Source organism: Prionailurus viverrinus, chromosome B3 (genome assembly GCF_022837055.1).
Source record: "Prionailurus viverrinus isolate Anna chromosome B3, UM_Priviv_1.0, whole genome shotgun sequence".
NCBI lineage: Eukaryota > Metazoa > Chordata > Mammalia > Carnivora > Felidae > Prionailurus > Prionailurus viverrinus.
The window spans coordinates 113,721,552-113,740,126 of record NC_062566.1 but is presented as its reverse complement, the minus strand read 5'-3'; the positions used below and the strand labels follow the sequence as shown (position 1 = coordinate 113,740,126).

Genomic DNA, 18,575 nt, shown 5'->3' with positions numbered 1-18,575 from the left:
TTGTATGACTTGAATCCTTTAAAATTTACTGAGACTTATATGGTTCAGAATATGGCCCATCTTGGATAAATTTTCTCTTTGGCCTGGAAAAGAATGTGTATTTTCTTGTTGGTGGTTGGAATGTTCTAGAAATATCAATTAAGTCAAGTTGGTTGATAGTATTGCTCAAATCTTCATCATTACTAATTTTTCCATTTATTTTTTCTATGAATTATCGAGAGAGAATTGAAATTTCTGACTATAATTGTGAATTTGTCTATCTTTACAATTTTATTAGGTCTTGCTTCATATGTTTTGAAGCTGTGTTATTAAGGGCATACACATTTAAGATTGTTATGTCCTCTTGGTAAATTGATCCATTATCATTATGTAATAACTTTATCTCTACTAATATTCTTTACTATGAAATCTGCTTCCTGTGACATTAATGTAACCACTCCAGCTTTCTTTTGATTAATGTTATCATTGTGTATCTTTCTCCATTCCTTTACTTTTACATATTTGGATTTGATGTTAAAAGTAGGTATTTTTTGTAGGCACATATAGTTGTGTCTTGCTTTTTAAATGCAATCGGACTGGGGCGCCTGGGTGGCGCAGTCGGTTAAGCGTCCGACTTCAGCCAGGTCACGATCTCGCGGTCCGGGAGTTTGAGCCCCGCGTCGGGCTCTGGGCTGATGGCTCGGAGCCTGGAGCCTGTTTCCGATTCTGTGTCTCCCTCTCTCTCTGCCCCTCCCCCGTTCATGCTCTGTCTCTCTCTGTCCCAAAAATAAATAAAAAAACGTTGAAAAAAATTAAAAAAAAATAAATAAATGCAATCGGACAGTGTGTTTTTAAAATTGAGGTATTTAGACTATTTACATTTAATGTGATTATTATTATAATTAGGTTTAAACCCATCATTTTGCTATGTGTTTCCTATTTATCCATCTGTTTGTTCCCTTTTCCCTCATTTTCTTCCTTTTGGGGGTTAAATTTTTTATGATTCCATTTTATTTCCTTTGTTGGCTTAATAACTCTTTGTTTTGTTATTTTGGTGATTGCTTAATGTTTGTAGTCTGCATCTTTAATTACAGTTTGCTTTCAGGTGATATTTTACTACTTCATGAATAGTATAAAAACTCTACAACAGTATCCAGTAAACAGAATAATGCCATACAAAGACATCCAGACCTGGAACCATAGAAATGCTACCTGACATGGCAAAAGGAATTTTGGTGATGTGATTAAGTTAAGGACTTTTAGATGGGGAGATTATTATTATTTGGATGGTCTCAATGTAATCATAAGGTCTTTATAAAGGGAAGGAAGCAGGTCAGAGTCAGAGCAGGAGGTGTGACAACAGAGGTCAAAGTGATGCCATTGAGGAAGAAGCCATAAATGAGCCAAAGGATGTGGGTGGCCTCTAGAAGCCAGAGAAGGCAAAAAAGTAGATTCTCCTCCAGAATCTCCAAAAGAAATGAAACCTTGCTGAAGCCTTGGTTTTAGCTAAGTGAGACTGAGTTTAGACTTCTGACCTCTAGAATTGTGAGGCAGCAAATTCATGTTGTGTTAAACCTCTGAGTTTGTGGCACTTCATTATAGCAGCAATAGGAAACTGATACAAGTATACTTGCATCTTTCCCCAATTTACCTTTGTGCAATTGGTGTCATATATTTTATTTTTACATATGGTATAAACCTTTTACTACATTGTCATTATCTTTGTTTAGTTAATCATCTTACAAAATTTTTTTAAATGTTTATTTATTTTTGAGAGAGAGAGAGAGAGAGAGAGAGAGAGAGAGAGGGCAGGGGAGGGGCAGAAAGAGAGGGAGACACAGAATCCGAAGCAGGCTTCAGGCTCTGAGCTGTCAGCACAGAGCCTGATGAGGTGCTTGAACTCACAGACTGTGAGATCATGACATGAGTCGAAGTTGGATGCTTAACTGACTGAGCCAGACAGGCACCCTTAGTTAATCATCTTTTAAAGAGTTTTCAAGAATAAGAAAAAAACATCTTACATAATTACTCATGTACTAAACCATTCCTGATGCTTTTCATTTGATAGTATATATCCATATTTAGATCTGGTATCACTTTCCTTCTGCCTAAAGGACTTCCTTTAATATTTCTTGTAGTGTGGGTCTGCTGATGATTAATTCTTTCAACTTCTGTATGTATTGGAATATCTTTAGTTTGCTTTAGTTTTTTGAGAGAGATTTTTGCAGAATATAGAATTTAGGTCGACAAGTTTTTTTTCCCTTTCAGTCCTGTAATGATATTGAACCACTGTTTTTTTTGTTTGTTTGTTTGTTTTTGTTTTTGCATTGTTTCTGATGAGAAATCACTCTTATCTTTGGTCCTCTCTATATAATATGGCTCCCTTCTCTGGCTACGTTTAATATTTTACCTTTATCACTTTTTTTCCTTCTGAGTGGCTACAAAGACTTTATGAAATTATTAAAAATTTTGACATTTAAATATTCACATGTGTGTATTAAATGGCTATATAGAATATCACTCTTTTTGGGCAGTTTTGATTATGATGTGCTTTGTTACAGTTTTATTCATGTTTCTTGTGCTTAGTTTTATTGAGCTTCTTGGATCTGCATGTTTGTGGTTTCCATCAAATTTTGAAAATTTCTGGCCATTATTTCTACAAATATTTTTTCTTCCCCTTCTCCTCTTTGGGGACTCCAAGTACACATATTATTAGGTTGCTTGAAGTTTTCCCACAGCTCATTATGCTGTTCTTCTAAAAATTTCTTTTTCCCAGGGGTTTCATTTGGGGTAGTTTCTGTTGTTGCATTTTCAAGTGGACTAATTTTTTCTTCTGCAGTATCTAATCTGACATTAATCCCATTCAGTATTTTTTATCTCACACATTGTACTTTTCATTTCTAGATGTTAAATTTGAATCTTTAGAAGAATCGATTTTTTTGCTTCACTTTTGAACATATGGAATACAAATGATAACTTAATGTCTTAATGTTCTTGCTGCTAATTATAATGTCAGTTTCAATTCTGGGTTGGTTTTAATTGGTTGGTTCCCCTGCCCCCCTCATAATAGGTCATATATTTCTGCTTCTTTATATATGCCTTGTAATTTTGGATTGGATGCCAGACATCATGAATTTTACCTTGTAGGTGCTGTATATATTACTTATTCCTATAACTATTCTAGAGCTTTATTTTGGGACGGTTAAGTTACTTGGAAACAGTGTGTGATCTTTAGGTGATACTGGAGCAGTGCTTAGTCTAGGGCTAATAATTTCCTGTCAGAGAGGTAAGACCCTTTTCTGTACTCTACCCAGTACTCCATGAATCATGAGGCTTTCCTAACATGCTGGTGGGGACAGACTGTTCCCAGCCCCTTTGCACACCAGGCACTCATATCTGTTCCTACTGGCTGGTTCTTTCCTCAACATTGAAAAGTTTCTTCATAAGCACTGATTAATACGGAGCTGAATACTCTAAGGGGGTCTCTGTGGACCTCCGAAGCGCTTTTTCTGTGTAACGCTCTTCTTTTACAATTCTGTTTCTTGAATTCTAGTCACCTTGGTCTCCTCAGACTCTCATCTCTTTCTTTTCACTCAGTCTCAGAAAGTCTGTGGGTTTCCACCCATGTTTCTCTTCCCTGTGCTGCAATCTGGAAGCTCTCTTGAGGTAGTAAGCTGGGGCAGTCCTAGGGCTTATCTTGTTCATGTCCAGACAGTTGGGCACGTTCAAGGTGGTATGGCTGTAGACTTACCTTGTTCATTTCCAGTGCTTCAGGCATCACTGTCCTCCATTTCTTGATGTCCTGTGTCTTGAGAACTTTTATTTCATATTTTATCTGTCTTTTGGTTTCTTGTAAAAGAGTAAATATGATCCTTGATACTCCCATCTAGCCAGAAGCAGATGTTTGCTTTTTTAATTTAACCATATGAAATATTCACATGGTTCTAAAGTCATATCTATAAAGCATGGTATAGTCAGAGAATGTCTTGTTCTGTCTCTGTCCCTTTCCTGTTTCTATAGGCAACTTTCTCCTCTTCTCCTTGTTACTAATACTTTGTTTTTGCTCTCTGTAAGTTTCTACCAAGCCTTTGGTTTATCTTTCCACTAAAAGAAAAACCATATGTGAACACACAACATATATATTTATGTACATATGTATATGGGTGTATCCCCATTTGTTGGATAAATTATAGTATATGATACACACTATTCTCCACCTTGTTTTTTTCACTTAATAGTGTACTCCATTATAGTGTGTACTTCCCTCCCTCTATGTGTCAATTGCTTCATAATAGTCCATTGTGTGCATATGTTATGGTTTATTCAATCAGTTTCCTATGATGGACATTGGATTATTTCCAGGCTTTTTCTAGTATTAAAAATGCTACAACGGGGGCGCCTGGGTGGCGCAGTCGGTTAAGCATCCGACTTCAGCCAGGTCACGATCTCGCGGTCCGTGAGTTCGAGCCCCGCGTCTGGCTCTGGGCTGATGGCTGAGAGCCTGGAGCCTGTTTCCGATTCTGTGTCTCCCTCTCTCTCTGCCCCTCCCCCGTTCATGCTCTGTCTCTCTCTGTCCCAAAAATAAAATAAACGTTGAAAAAAAAATTTAAAAAAATGCTACAACGAATACATATTTTTATATTTTTGCATATTAATCTGTGATGCAGATTCCTAGAAGTGGAATTGCTGGGTCAAAGGGCAAATACATATGCACTTTTGCTAGATATGCCAAATTTCCCTCCATAGGGTTGAACTATTTTGCATTCTTATCAGTGGTGGATGAGATTGGTAGGCATATTTCTAACAACACAAAATTTCAATAGCACCATAGACTGCTTCATGGAAGGGTGAGGACTAGAATTATTGAAACAAAGGCCATGGTGGAGGCTCTTGTCAGGGATATTGGGGACGCAATTCTTGTATCAGGTAAGAGTTAGACCCAATAACATGTAAGCTCACATTATAATGTGATTATTCTTGAAAAATTTTTTTCTGATGAATTTAGAAAGTATGTAGTGGTTGTTTTTCTGATTTTCCACACGTTTTATGTGCCTCTCAATGATACTTTTATATTATTAGGATGCATTTCTCCATGAGCAATTTTACTTGGTGATATGGAAGTAGAGGGAAAATAAATTCCACAAGAAATGTCTTGATGGGGGTGGGTGGGAGGGCTGGGGGATATTTTCCTGATAGTTTTAGTGTGGGGAGCTTCTTTCTCAAGGGAAGGACTTTGGATTTCAACCCTACTGTGTGTGGATCAGTAATGGGATGGCTTGGTGGGGTTAGGTTAGTGGAGAGGTCTTGAATGTGGGCTGTGGACTAGATTACCCTTTGAATTGTGTGACCCTATGCCAGTTACTTAAACACTGTTAGCCTCACTGTCCTTGTCCTTTAAATGTCTCATAGGGTAGTTGTTATTGTAAGTAACAGTGAGTGTGAGATACTAGTCTAGGACAGAGTAAGAGCTCAGTAAATGTTAGCTTTGTTACTGTGTCGGTTTTTGAGTGTGATGGGACCAGTGAGGGGCTTGGGAACTCCTGAGCCAGAAGGGGCTGGCAGCATCCTGGATTTGAGGCTTACCTCACCAGTCTTGGCCCATGGGACATTAGAATTGAATAGTAGAGAGGGAGAGAAGCTCATGGAGAAGAAGGGGCAGGGTTCTGGGAGAGGATGGTTGGGGAGCTGGATAGAGAGCTGTGCTGAGTGCTAGGGTATGGTGCCTAGTGCCCAGGACTCCAGGCTATCGGGGAGAAGAAAAGACACTGTGGCCTGGGATGGTTCAAGGGGCTTCACTGAACAGGTGGTCCACAAAGTCAGGACAGCTTTTAAATAAGCCAAGGACCAGGAAATATTATGGGTCTAAGTGCTTACGAAATACATCTTGTCTACTCCTCAAGCCCTACCTAGGGACTTATTACTCATCCCTCCAGTTCTGTAGAGGTGGTCCAATTGGTGTTTTCAATCACAAACATTAGTGGAACACCTGTTATGTCCTGGGCCCTGGGAATATAAATATGAGTAAGAGTTGATCTAGTACAAATTTCCTTATGTAGGAGTTTTTCGAACTGCAATTGCCTTGGTGTATTTCTGATATTCTGGTTTAGTAGGATTGGACCAGAGCCCAGGCACCAGCCCTTTTCAATAAATACTTATACAGTTCTGATGCCCAGTTTTGATGAAGAACCCCTGACTTGTGTCATTATCTCTTTATAAATATGGAGGCTGTTGGTGACCCATTGTGGAGGCACCTGTGGGAGCAGCATGCGGAGGAGCTCTTTAATGGCAGTGATGGTCTGAAGAGCAGCCTGCTGTTCCATCCCTTTCCTGTCCAGTAGGGGGTAGGCAAGGGGGAGATGAAAAAGGGAAGCAGTGTTTGGATTCTTACTTTGGAGCCTTAAATCCTGTTACCCCAATCTGAGTGGGTGTGACCACTGCCTCTTTTCTCTAACTCCCATGCCCTCTAGTTCCTTGGCCTCTCAGTTGGCTGTCCTTCAAACCCAAGTGGGTGGATGGGATGGATGGCTTGGATACAGGTGACACCTGTCCACTCTGGGGACAGAGGGTGAACAAGTTGGCATAAATATAGGAAGTCTTTGATTCAAAATAAGGGTGAGGCAAAACTGTTTATCACAGTAAGAGTTGATCAACCACAGGAAGTCTGTCTTGTGAAGGAGTGAGGTTTCCATTGCAGGGAGGGTTCAATGGTGGCTGCTGATCCCCCTCTCTGAGAGGCTTCAGGGAGAGCCCTTCTCTGGGTGAACTGCCACTGCTCAACTCTGGTTGGGGGACGAAGGCATTACTCCAGTTCTTTTCTTCTTTTCAAACCCTGTTTCTATCCCCTGTCACCTTTACTTCCTTTCTATCTCATTTCATCTTCTGAATTCTTTTAAAAAGTTAAAAAATTTTTTTAATGTTTATTTTTGAGAGAGAGAGAGCGAGAGCGCAAGCCTAAGCATAAGTGGGGGAGGGGCAGAGAGAGAGGGAGACACAGAACCTGAAGCAGGCTCCAGGCTCTGAGCTGTCAGCACAGAGCCTGACTCAAGGCTTGAACCCATGAACCACGAGATCATGACTTGAGCTGAAGTGGGATGCTTAACTGATTGAGCCACCCAGGCGCCCTTCTTTTAAAAATTAAAAAAAAAAGTTTATTATTTATTTTGAAAGAGAGAAAGAGCATGGGAGAGGGGCAGGGGGGGAGGAGAGAATCCTAAGCAGGCTGTGCACTGCCAGCACAGATCCTGATGCGGGGCTCAATCCCATGTATCGTTGAGATCACCACTTCAGCCAAAACCAAGAGTTAGATGCTCAACCAACTGAGCCACCCAGGCGCCCCCATCTGGGTTCTTAATAGCTCATGCCATGTCTGTCAGGGATAATGATACTTAGGGTCCACCTGCTGACTTGATCGATGCTGGTAACAAGTGACTTGTCTGGAATCTGCTGGCCATACAGGCATCAAACCCATCCTGCTGATTTTTTTCTATGGAGACAGTTCTCCCTCCAGCAAGTGTGTGAGTTTGTGAGTGTGTGTGTGTGTGTGTGTGTGTGTGTGTGTGTGTGTGTGTGAGAGAGAGAGAGAGAGAGAGAGAGAGAGAGAGAGAGAGAGATACTTGTGCTTGTACATGAGTATGAGTGTTGTAACTGGAGTTGCAGCTCAAAGGAAAAGAAAAGCAGTTTGCTCAGTGGGGTATGTGAATGGAGGGGTAGCTGTGGCCTTGGTTACCAGGGAAGACTAGTCGGCCCTCTTGTCTCCTGCCTCCTTTCCCCCCTCCTCCATATTCCCCGTAGCCCCAGGCTCACTCCTTCAGGTTAATTTCCCTGGCTGCAGCTGTGACTCCCTCCTCCTCCTCCCCTTTCCCTCCCCTCTCCGTCTACCACACACACAGGCTTTGAGTTATGTGCCTCCTGTTCTAATGAGATAAACAACATAACTCTCACGGGGCTGTGCTCGTCCCTCTATAAGTGGAACTCCAGGGCTGAATGCATTGGCCCTATAAAGGCACCCTGGTGCTTGTCAGCCTAGGGAGGAGGGCAAGGAAGGGGGGCTAGAGCCTCGAGAGAGTTCTTGGGGTCATTTGCTTGTTGAGATGAGGTGGAGTCAAAGCAGACATCAAAGAGAGGCCTATTTCTACCCTCATGGCTAGAGGAGCAAAGAGCAGCATGGGCACGTGGGGTGGGGGCCTTGTCATGCCACATGGCCATAGAGTCCAGATTCGTCTATGTCCGCTAACTCATGATAATTAATAACTGACGTTTGCACAAGGCTTCATGGTTATAAAGAGCTTCTTCTTGAATATAAGCGAATGCCTACAACAGCCCCTGTAAGGTAGGTACTATTAACACTCTTGTCTAATGGGCAAGGAGACAGGGTCAGAAATGTGTGGTAATATTTCCAAGGTTACAGGATTGGTGGTAGGAGGACTCATGCTCTTCCTCTGCATCACAGGGCTTCTGTAATCCATCAGAGAAAGTTAAAGAATGAAATAAAAATAGTCCCATCTTCTGGCCATTCGGACTACTTAATCCCAGGAGAGTGAGTGGGTCTGCAGCTATAAATGGAGGGGCCCGAGGCTGCCTTGGTGTTGCTGACCAACACGTGCAGTGACCACAGTCTCAGGGAGGGCATAGGCCCTTGGGCAAGTGTTGACAATTTTGACCTCTTGTCATTTAGATCTTTTGAGAGTGCTGGTCTGGACCAGTCCCTTCTTACTCACCTGCTTTTGGTCAGGTTGGAAATACTTTGAAGCAGCCTGTGGGGCAAGAAGGAGCCTAAGGCATAGAGACTGCCATCTTGGGGTGGATTCTGTGCTCACTTCTGAGCCTGCCTCTGGGGTCCCTCTTGGATGGTTTGAATGTGGGTGGATGAGTCTCCTGGAACCAGGGATAGTAGGTCATTCACTTTCTGCATTTCTGAATCTGATTCAGTTCTGGTTAAATTTATTGGTAAGTACTTCTTGAGGTGCCTACCGGGTACTGTGCTAAGTACTGGGGATACCAGAGATGGGCACGGTTCCTGTCATTCTGGATTTTATAAAACGAGTAGGGGAGACATTCTAGTAAGCAGGCAATTAATGACAACGCCTTGGGGGAAACACTGGGAACCTTGAGACACTTTAGAGAAGGCCATTTAACCAGTTTTGGTATATCAGAGAGAACATCTAGGCAGTAACTAGATGATGCTTAGACATCCAGAGGTCCTTGGTCAGACACTGGAACAATCTATAAGGTTCTTGAAAAAATAGTTGGCCCAATTCCCCCACCCACTTAAATTCAGATTGGGTAGGTCTGGCATGAATTTTTGGTCTTGAGGTTATTAAGAAGTTCTCCAGGTAAGGGCACCTGGGTGGCTCAGTTGGTTAAGCATCCAGCTGTTGGTTTTCACTTAGGTCACGATCTCGCGGTTTCATGGGTGTGTTTGAGCCCCATGTCGGGCTCTGTGCTGGCAGCATGGATCCTGCTTGGGATCCTCTCTCTCCCTCTCTCTCTGCCCCTCCCCCATCGCACTATTTCTCAAAATAAATACATAAACTTAAGGAAAATTAAAAAAAAGAAGTTCTCCTTGTAATTTTTGGGTTCAATCTGGATTAAGAATCACTAACCCAATGTTATATTTAAGTGATGGATCACTAAATTCTATTCCTGAAATCATTACTACACTTTGTTAACTAACTTGGATTTAGATAAAAAAATAAATTAATTTAAAAAATATACTAAGAACAGAATCTCAATACATTTAATTTGTGCTTAATACTTATATTATGTAGATATAATACTGAACATAACTGAATAATAAGCTGCTATAATTATAATTGATTTCTGTGTTCTTTTTTATTATTATTTTATTGAGGTATAACTGATAAATAGAATTGTAAGATAGTTAAAGTGTAAAAAAAAAAAAAAGAATCACTAACCCAAGATGAGTAGGGATTGGTGGGACCTGTTTATGGGATGCAGAGTACTGGGTCAGCCTTTGTACTTGGCCTTTGTTGGGATCATGGGGAATACCAGGCCTTAGAGGTGGCTCAAACTTTGGGAAGACATCAGAATCAATGCAGCCATACAGCAGTTCTAGGGTCAGAAGTGATAGGATCATGGAGTGAATCACATCAAAAACATTGAACTATTCCCAGTGATGCCTTCCCTCAAAGAGAGGTCAAAACTGGACATTCCATGGGAGGGAGAGCAGCCTTACTGTGATTCATTTAATCTTCTCTAAATCAACCACAAGTCTAGTCCTCAGAGAACGGGGAGCTCAGAGCTTCTGGATCCTCCCACTGTGCAGAAGCTATGAAGCTATCAACAAAATTAAGTATTGGGATGACTCTTGGACACCACAAGTCCTTAGCTCATGACACCAGAGATTTTTCTGGAGCCTCTAGGCTCTATGACCCTTGATGGTTTCTGAGAACCAAAATGGGGAGGGGTAGGGACCTTCAGCTGCTTCACAGACTTACAACCTGTGGGAACAGCTGTGCAATTAAAAATGAAACTTAGCACACAAAGAGAATTTGAAAATTTTGGTTCCTTTAGTACTGGAATAGTTGTCTCTGCTTTGGAACCCAAACAAATGAATGGGTAGAGATGACTAGTAAAAATGAGAAATGAATAAATGGATATATAGCAATGAAAGTTTTGTAGATTTTCTCTACAAATGGTCCCCAAATGGCAGACAGCAGATGGAAATAGGGTCCTGCTATCTTCTAAGCCCCATGGTCCTAGGTCTAGGAAATGACCTCCTCACATAGGTCTGACAGTTGTCACAGGCCACATTTATCTACAGAAGACTGAGTTGTGACTAATTAAATGAAGCTGGAATGTATTCATTCACTCACTCATTCATTCATTCAGCGAATATTTAGTTTGATTCTTCTATGTGTCAGGCACAGGTCTAGTTCTGGGGATTCTGATGAAAATAAGACAAAGTCCCTGTTGTCACCAGGCTTTTTACTCTAGCAGGAGTGGACTTCTTGACTTGCTGGTTTCTTTTGGGTGTATCAGGCAGTTTTTTAAGTCTGCACATTGCCTAACTAGTCTTTTTTAAAATTTTTTTTTTTTTTCAATGTTTACTTATTTTTGGGACAGAGAGAGACAGAGCATGAACGGGGGAGGGGCAGAGAGAGAGGGAGACACAGAATCGGAAACAGGCTCCAGGCTCTGAGCCATCAGCCCAGAGCCCGACGCGGGGCTCGAACTCACGGACTGCGAGATCGTGACCTGGCTGAAGTCGGACGCTTAACCGACTGCGCCACCCAGGCGCCCCTGCCTAACTAGTCTTAAGCCCTCCTCCCCCTCCTCCCAACCTCCACCCCCTGTCTTTTTTTTTTTTTTTTTGGAATAGACCGTTGTCTACTGTGGAAAGTCCACATTCCTCCAACGCCTCTGGCTACCACACTATGTGCCACAGGAGCCATAAGACTGTGGTCTGATAAGCAGGGAGGATCCTCATGGGGTGGTTGGTATGACAGATGATGCTGGTGTGGAACTTCGTTGCCAGAGTTCAAATCTAAATGGAGACTCTTGAGAGACAGTATGGTTAGTATATAAGCCCAGCCACTGGACTCTTGTCCATTTCTTCCTGTAAGGCCCAGGCAAGTGGGCAGGGTTGCACATGTATCCGGGCTCTGCAGGAATGAGTCCAGAGCATGGTCACCAGAGTAGGCTTATATTCTGATGGGGGTTGCTTAGGGCTCCCATTGGCTTTAGCAAGCTGCCAGCAGCTAACAGTGGGTGGAGAAAGCCAGTAGGTAGGAAATCTGGCTCCTTGATCCTGTTTCCTTGAAATGCTTCTCAATCCAGGCTGTCGATAGGTAGGCAGATTGACTTCTGCTGCTTTGCCTTGAAGGGAACCTCCTTAACTTGGACCTGGAGAGAGGAGCAGTTGATGGGTAATACCGAGGGGTCCACTGCCTTGGAAACACTGCAGTGCAGTTAAATCTGGAAAGGTCCCTCTGATCTCCCAGACCAGGAGATCTGAACTGTCTTAGTCATGGTGATGGCGTAGGCTTACTGAGACAGCATGGTGGAGTAGACAGAGCAAGGGTCCTGGGGTCAGATGACTTAATACTGCTTGTGCTCTACCATCAACCAGCTGTGTGACCTTAAGTCACTTTACCTTTCTGGGCTTCAGTTTCCTTTCACTGTGAGGGAGAGGGTCAGACAAGGAATTTTCCAAGGCCCCTTCTAGCCTGGAGCCCTTAACCTTTATGCTGTCTCTATCCACAGGCCTCGCTCCGGGCCAGCTATACACATACCCTGCTCGTTGCTGGCGTAAGAAGAGACGATTGCACCCACCTGAGGATCCAAAGCTTCGGCTGCTGGAAATAAAACCTGGTCAGTGCCCTCTGAAGCTTGGTTGGGCCCATGGTGGGAGAGGTGGGAGAAGGCTGGGCTGGCCCAGGACAAGTTTGCTTTGCTCCTTTGTCTATAGAACTGGGTTCTCTGGGAGACTGAACCTGCCCCGTGGTGCCCAAAGGTGTTCCTCTGTGCCTTCTCTCATGTGTAAACATGTGTATGTGTTCACCTGAGTGTCTCTTTCCTGTGGTGTCTTGTGCCTTCTCTTTCCTCTTGTCTCCCTCTTGTCGCTCCTTGGAGTAAAGCAAGCCGGCAAGGGTGGGAACAGACCCACGAGGAATGCCTTTCCAGACTAGAGCCGAAGGAGCTATAGCTCCTTTGGGTTGTGTGACACTTCTTGTGGCCTCAAGTGAAGAAACCTTGTTCTAGCTTCTGTGTTTCTAAGGAGGGCATACCCCCCGCCCCCTTAATGTGAATGAACTTCAGGAGCTTCTTACCCAAGAAGGGCCACTTGCTGAAAATAGAACCCATCTTGGGCATGGAAATGGAAGAGTCTGAGTTCAAAATTTGCCTCTCGGTGATTGCTTGTGGCCACGCAGAAGGAATTGGTTAGTTTTCTTGACTACTGATCTGTTATAACCCTTCTGACTAGACGGCCATCTTCAAAAAAAATTTTTTTTAATGTTTATTTGTTTTTGAGAGAAAGAGAGAGAGACAGAGACAGAGTGTGAGCAGGGAAGGGGCAGAGACAGAGGGAGACACAGAATCTGAAGCAGGCTCCAGGCTCTGAGTTGTCAGCACAGAGCCCAATGCGGGGCTTGAACCCGCGGACCGCAAGATCATGACATGAGCTGAAGTTGGATGCTTAAGCGACTGAGCCACCCAGGCGCCCCTAGATGGCCATCTTCAGACCTGGGTCTGAGTTGCAGAAAGGCCAAGTGATTGCCTTGGGTCTTCAGCCTTAAAGGAACCTCTGGTTTTGGAGGTGCAAGGGCTGCAAAGTGTCTCAGGCTGGTGTGAACAATGCTGTTCAGTGGAACAAAGGCACAGCTGGCATTTCCCCTCACCAAATAATACAGACCTGGCTGCCTTAGGTTACTAGGCTGCCCAAGGTTACTTCACTCCTGCCTTTCCACACTGACGTCTGAGGCTGTGTTTTCTCTGCAAAATCTCTATTTACAGTTGCTTGGGATGCTTTCGCTCCCGGTTCTATGGTTAAGCCTGTATTGATTGTTTATTTTAACCCAGATTTCATTCTTGGAGAAGTTTTATTTGTTAGAGATGGGGGTGGGGTGGGGACTAGGGTTTTCAGTGAGCTCCATCCAAGATTTCAGTGGCCCTGCAGAATTTACAGACCCTTGCAGACACTTCAGGGTGATGACTGAGGTCGTTCCAAACTTCCCGAGGTGCAGGTTGTAGGAGAGCCAAGTCTCCCCCAGCGGTATAATCTAATGGAAAGATAACGCAAGCCACATGTATCATTGTATACTTTCTAGTAGCCACACTGAACAAAGGAGAGAGAAACAGGTGAAGTTAATTTTAAGTATGGATTATATTCAACCTAAGATGGCCATAATATTATCATTTTAGCATGTAATCAATGTAGAAATTATGAGTCAAGACATTTTACATTTTTTTCTTGTTTTTTTTTTTTTTTAACTCCAGTGTTATATTTTACATGTTTAGCGCATCGCGTTGCAGACTAGCCACATTTCAAGCGCTCGGTTATCACACGTGGCTGGTTGTGCCCATATTGGTTGGAGTGGTTCTAGAACTACACTCACAGTGCGCTCTTGATCGGCAGCACAGCATCCCCAGGGAGGTTGGGACAGATGTCGAATCTTGGGCCTCACCCCAGACCTGCTAAATCAGAATCTGCATTTTACCACCTCCCCAGGACTGCATTCCCACAAGGCACACTGAAGTTTGGGTAACAGTGGTTTTAAAGTGCTTTAAAGGTGGCCAGACCACAGGTTGGCATGGCATGACTTCACATCGTCCGTGTTTCTTTATTAAACCTGAATAATTGTTGATATGAGCAATTTATTGTGGAGGTGGGGACGTCCTCCTTCTTTGTTCCAGAATCATCCATCCTGTTCTTCTGGAAGTGCCATGGATGAGTGAGGTGATAATCCCTGACTCGGTCCTTGCCTGGACCAATTGAATTCTACCCCACTCAGAGCTTTGCAGTAGGTGCTGCAGCCAGCGGCTGAGTACGTGCTGGGTTGGCTGTGCAGATTTTGAAGGGAGGGTGTTATTTAGGTGTCCTGTCACCAGCTGGATGTGTCTCCATGTTGGAGTATGTGGACCCTCTGGGTATATTTCCCCATCAGTTAATCAGAGGTACCAGGTTTTTGAGATTCTTTAAGAGATTTTCTATGCACGCACCAAGAAGTACATCCATATGACCTTTTCCTCGTCTTTTGACCCAGCACGGCCACCTTGCATTTTGCCCATTCCATTTAAAAATGTGCCTCAGGCATTGGCCATATCAACATATAAGGAATTTCCTCATTCCATTTTTACAGTTACACAATATTCCATTGTATGAATATACCACAGCTATTTTAACCAGGCCCTCTCAGTTTTTGTTTCTAATTTTCCCAATTTAATCGGAGATGTGGTGAGCATTTTCATGTTCATATATGAATTCATATTAAATTTCGTATGTGAGGCTATCTCCTGTGTAATTTGTTAGTTTAAAAGATTTTATTACAAATACTTGACATTAATTTTTAATTGTTAGTCTTTACTCTTAACATTTGTATAGAAAGTCTTTCTTAAGACCACTTTGTGTTAGACTAATTGGATTGTCTTTTATGGGACCAAAGATATTTTGTGCTATAAAATAACTCAGACAGCACTAACTCCAATTGCCTATTTTGAGAGGTCCAGGCAGGTTAGGAGATGTACTCAAAGTCACACAGCAATTCCTGTGGGAATATGCATAGAATCCACATTGGTTGATTTCTCTGTTCAGTGCTTTTTTTCTGCTTCTTCATGCCCTCAGAGGTATACTAACTTAAAATTCCCTTAAAAATTTTATTTTATGATTATGAAACTAACATATAAGTGATTAAAATGTATCAGAGATAGTTGGAATTCTCCTTTAGTAATTAATGTCAGATGCACAAATCAAACTAGCCTAGGGAAAAAAATAGGGAAGTTGGTTCATATAACGGTAAATCTCAGAGTTGGGCTGGTTTCAGGCATAGCTGTATCCAGGGGCTCAAACATTGAAGCGAGGGCTCTGTGTCTCTTTCCACCTCTAACTCTCGTCTCCTTGTGGGGGAGACAAGGTGGCCATCAGCAGCCCCAGGCCCAGCACTCATTACACTCAGCAGAAAGCAGTCCCCTTCGAGAGCTGTGGCAGAGAAGTGGCGGGAAGGACTGATTAGCTGGCTGAGTTTATGTCTGCCCTACCAATCACTGCCACCCAGGGGATGGAGAACCCTGATTGAATCATCATCGTCATTATCATAACCAGTGTCTGAACAGCACACTGTAATTTACAAAGCCCTTTACAAAGCATTTTCATTTATAGCATTTCCTTTGGTCCCTACCAGAGCCCTGGGAGATGGAGAAGGAAGGAAGGGATAAAAGTGGAATAAGCCTACTTTATATGTTAGGGAAATCAGGCTGTGGGCAGAGCCAAGGAAGGTTTACTGTGCTGCTCACATATCTGGGAACTGACAGTCTCATTGTTGGTGAGACTGAGTAAGAAGTTATTTTATGAGTGTCTGGCCCTTTTGTCTACAGACATTTACTTTGAGCACACTGGCCTCCCAGTGGCTGACTGTGGAGCAGCTGGCATCACAGCTGGCTTTGGACTTGTCCCATCCTTGGGCCTGCCATGACCTGTAGGGGGTGGGAAAAGGAAGAATCCTAGGGCTGGTGGTTTGCTGGGGCCAAGTACCCACCAGTGCCTCATGTCCTCATGTCTGTCTACGATTATTTGTAAGATTTCCTTGGGCTCTGCCCTCATGCTTGGGGCAGCGGCTGAGGTGGCTGTTCCAGATCTCAGGGTGGTGAAGGCCCAGAGCCCAAGTCAGCTAGGGTCCGATGGGAGGGCCCTCTCTGGAAAAAGTGAGCACCAGCTTGTTGAGGATGTGCCCTCGGAGGCGTAACCATATCCCGATGTGGCAAAAGATCCTAAGTAAGTTGGGCTCACCCAGGGCAGGCTCATTCTCCCGTGCCAGAATCCAGGCTGGCAGTAAACATCCAGGCCTGGAATAAATAACTTTTCGAATGACAGAGCTCTTTCTCAGATGAACTGGTTTCTCCTCTTTGGGGGATCAGATCTACTGCTAAGCCAGCTAAAAACAAAAACCCCAATGCCTTGGGCCAAAAGTGTGTCATTTCCATATACTGTTCTGAGTCCCGACTCCTGGGGCCCGGCTTTCAGGCTGTACCACCACACCAGCCTGCCACCACAGGTTGTGAATGAAGATGCCAGGAGAGTGCCTGAGAGTAGGTGATAAGGAACCTAAGCCTCGGACCTCAAAGCATCAGGGTCCATCTAGAGAATGCTAAGCAGCGTGTATCATTCTCTTCCTAGAGGCGGCTCCCATTTGAAATGGAATTTTTCACACAAGCCAAAATGTCAGAAAAGGGCCTTCATCCAGGGCCTCAGCTAGCCTGGATGGCATCTTTGTGCAGCAGTAGAAGACGCCCCCTCTGGGCGGACATTTATAAAAAATGATGTCCCTTTTGGTGGGTTAGTAGAGCTCAAGCTGGATCTCAGCCACTCTCTGTCTGTCCCCTTGGCAGGTCCCCACCTTTCAGCGGCTCTGCCTCATCGTTTATAAAATGCAGTTTCCAGCTGAGAGGACTCTTTCCCTTTTATTTGGATATCATGTCTTCCCCAGCACCGGGTCAACTTGGACAATATTTTAAAATGACTGTCTCTTATTTTTACTCCTTTTGATTTGGGTTCAAAGAGAATGAGGTGTTTGGGCAGGTAGTTTTGAAGGTGGCTCAGAGTAGAGTCATGGTCAGAGTCCCCGGACCATTTGCCGCAAATTCCTAGAAGGTGAGGACAGTCAGGTGGGGTGAACGAAGGCCCACCTTCCCAGAGACAGAGGAGAAGCTGAAGGAAACAGAGATGGGGAGAAAGGCTAGGGATTGCCTCTCTTCGACACACTGTAGTGGAATTAGGTATAACCTTGTTGAAGGTCAATGCTTAGTACCTATCAGTATTTAAAACGCCCATGCCCTTTGACCTAGAAATTCTGCTGCTAGGAATTCATCCTATAAATAAATAGATACTCCCAGTGTGTAAGGTCACCCATTGTGACATTGTTCATAACAGCAACAACAATGACCACAAAGAATGGGAACAACCAGAAGGTCCATTGATAGTGGACTAGTTAAATATATGGTACATTCATAAAATGCAATACTATTTTGCCTTTTAAAGAAAGGAGTAGGAAAAAAATGGAAGGATGTCGAAGATATACTACTAAGTGGAAAAAGAAAAGCAAATTGCACAACATTATGTGTAATCCTTTTTGGGCAAACCTTGCTGAAAATCGATAATCAATTTGTCCAACCTGAGCTGAATCTCTTTAAATTTATGGAAACTAGAAGACTAAGTTTATGTTGAAAGAAAACCAATGAATGAACCAATCAATCCTTGGCACCCCTCCACCACCCAGCCCCCGTGATGCCATCCTCTCGTCTCTCTTCCCTCCCAATCTCCTGCTGTGAGTCTCCTGAGGTCCCCTTGACAAGCTCCAGGAACGTGGTTATGTCTGTGACACTTGGAGCCTCCCTTGGGCTCCACCGTCAGCACCCTCATTTCCTTGGGGGAGAGGGAGAGGAGTTCCCCTGATTTGTCAGAGATGGGGGCACTGGCCCGGAGCAGAATTGTCTCAAGGCACGAGTTTTCCTTCCATGTCAGTCCCCCCTATGGATAATGAGGAGATGCCACAAGCAATTTATCATGCCAACACCCAGCTTGTACCTCTTGTCTTCCTTTGTGTCTCTGCCTGAATCCTGCCAGCGGTGGGCAGCTTTCAGTAACAGAGGCCATCAGGTAAGAGTTGTCCTTGACCTCAGGTCTGCAGAGCTGAGAGCTCTGTCAGGAAACCAGGTCGGGGCAAGGGGGGAGGGTATAGATCCCAGAATCTTGAGGGCCCCTGGAGAAGGTCTGAGGACAGGGCTATAGAACCACCTACCTGTGGTTCAGCAACCCCCCCCCCCCCCCCCCCCCCCCGCCAAAGCACAGAGCTCATCTGGGCTGAGGCCACATCTCAGGACAGGGAGTGGGGAGGTGATCATGGCTGCCGCTCAGTCACTGT

At 43.8% G+C, this 18,575-nt stretch overlaps 1 protein-coding gene across 5 annotated transcripts in view; it reads left to right on the top strand.

Annotated features, from left to right (window-relative positions):
- DPF3 (double PHD fingers 3) overlaps positions 1-18,575 on the top strand; it is a 258,505-nt gene that overhangs the window by 119,160 nt on the left and 120,770 nt on the right. For all 5 annotated transcript variants that reach the window (XM_047862552.1, XM_047862556.1, XM_047862554.1 and 2 more), the window contains exon 3: positions 12,205-12,312. In XM_047862552.1, coding sequence (XP_047718508.1) covers positions 12,205-12,312 — 108 coding nt within the window. The remainder of the gene's footprint in view (positions 1-12,204; positions 12,313-18,575) is intronic.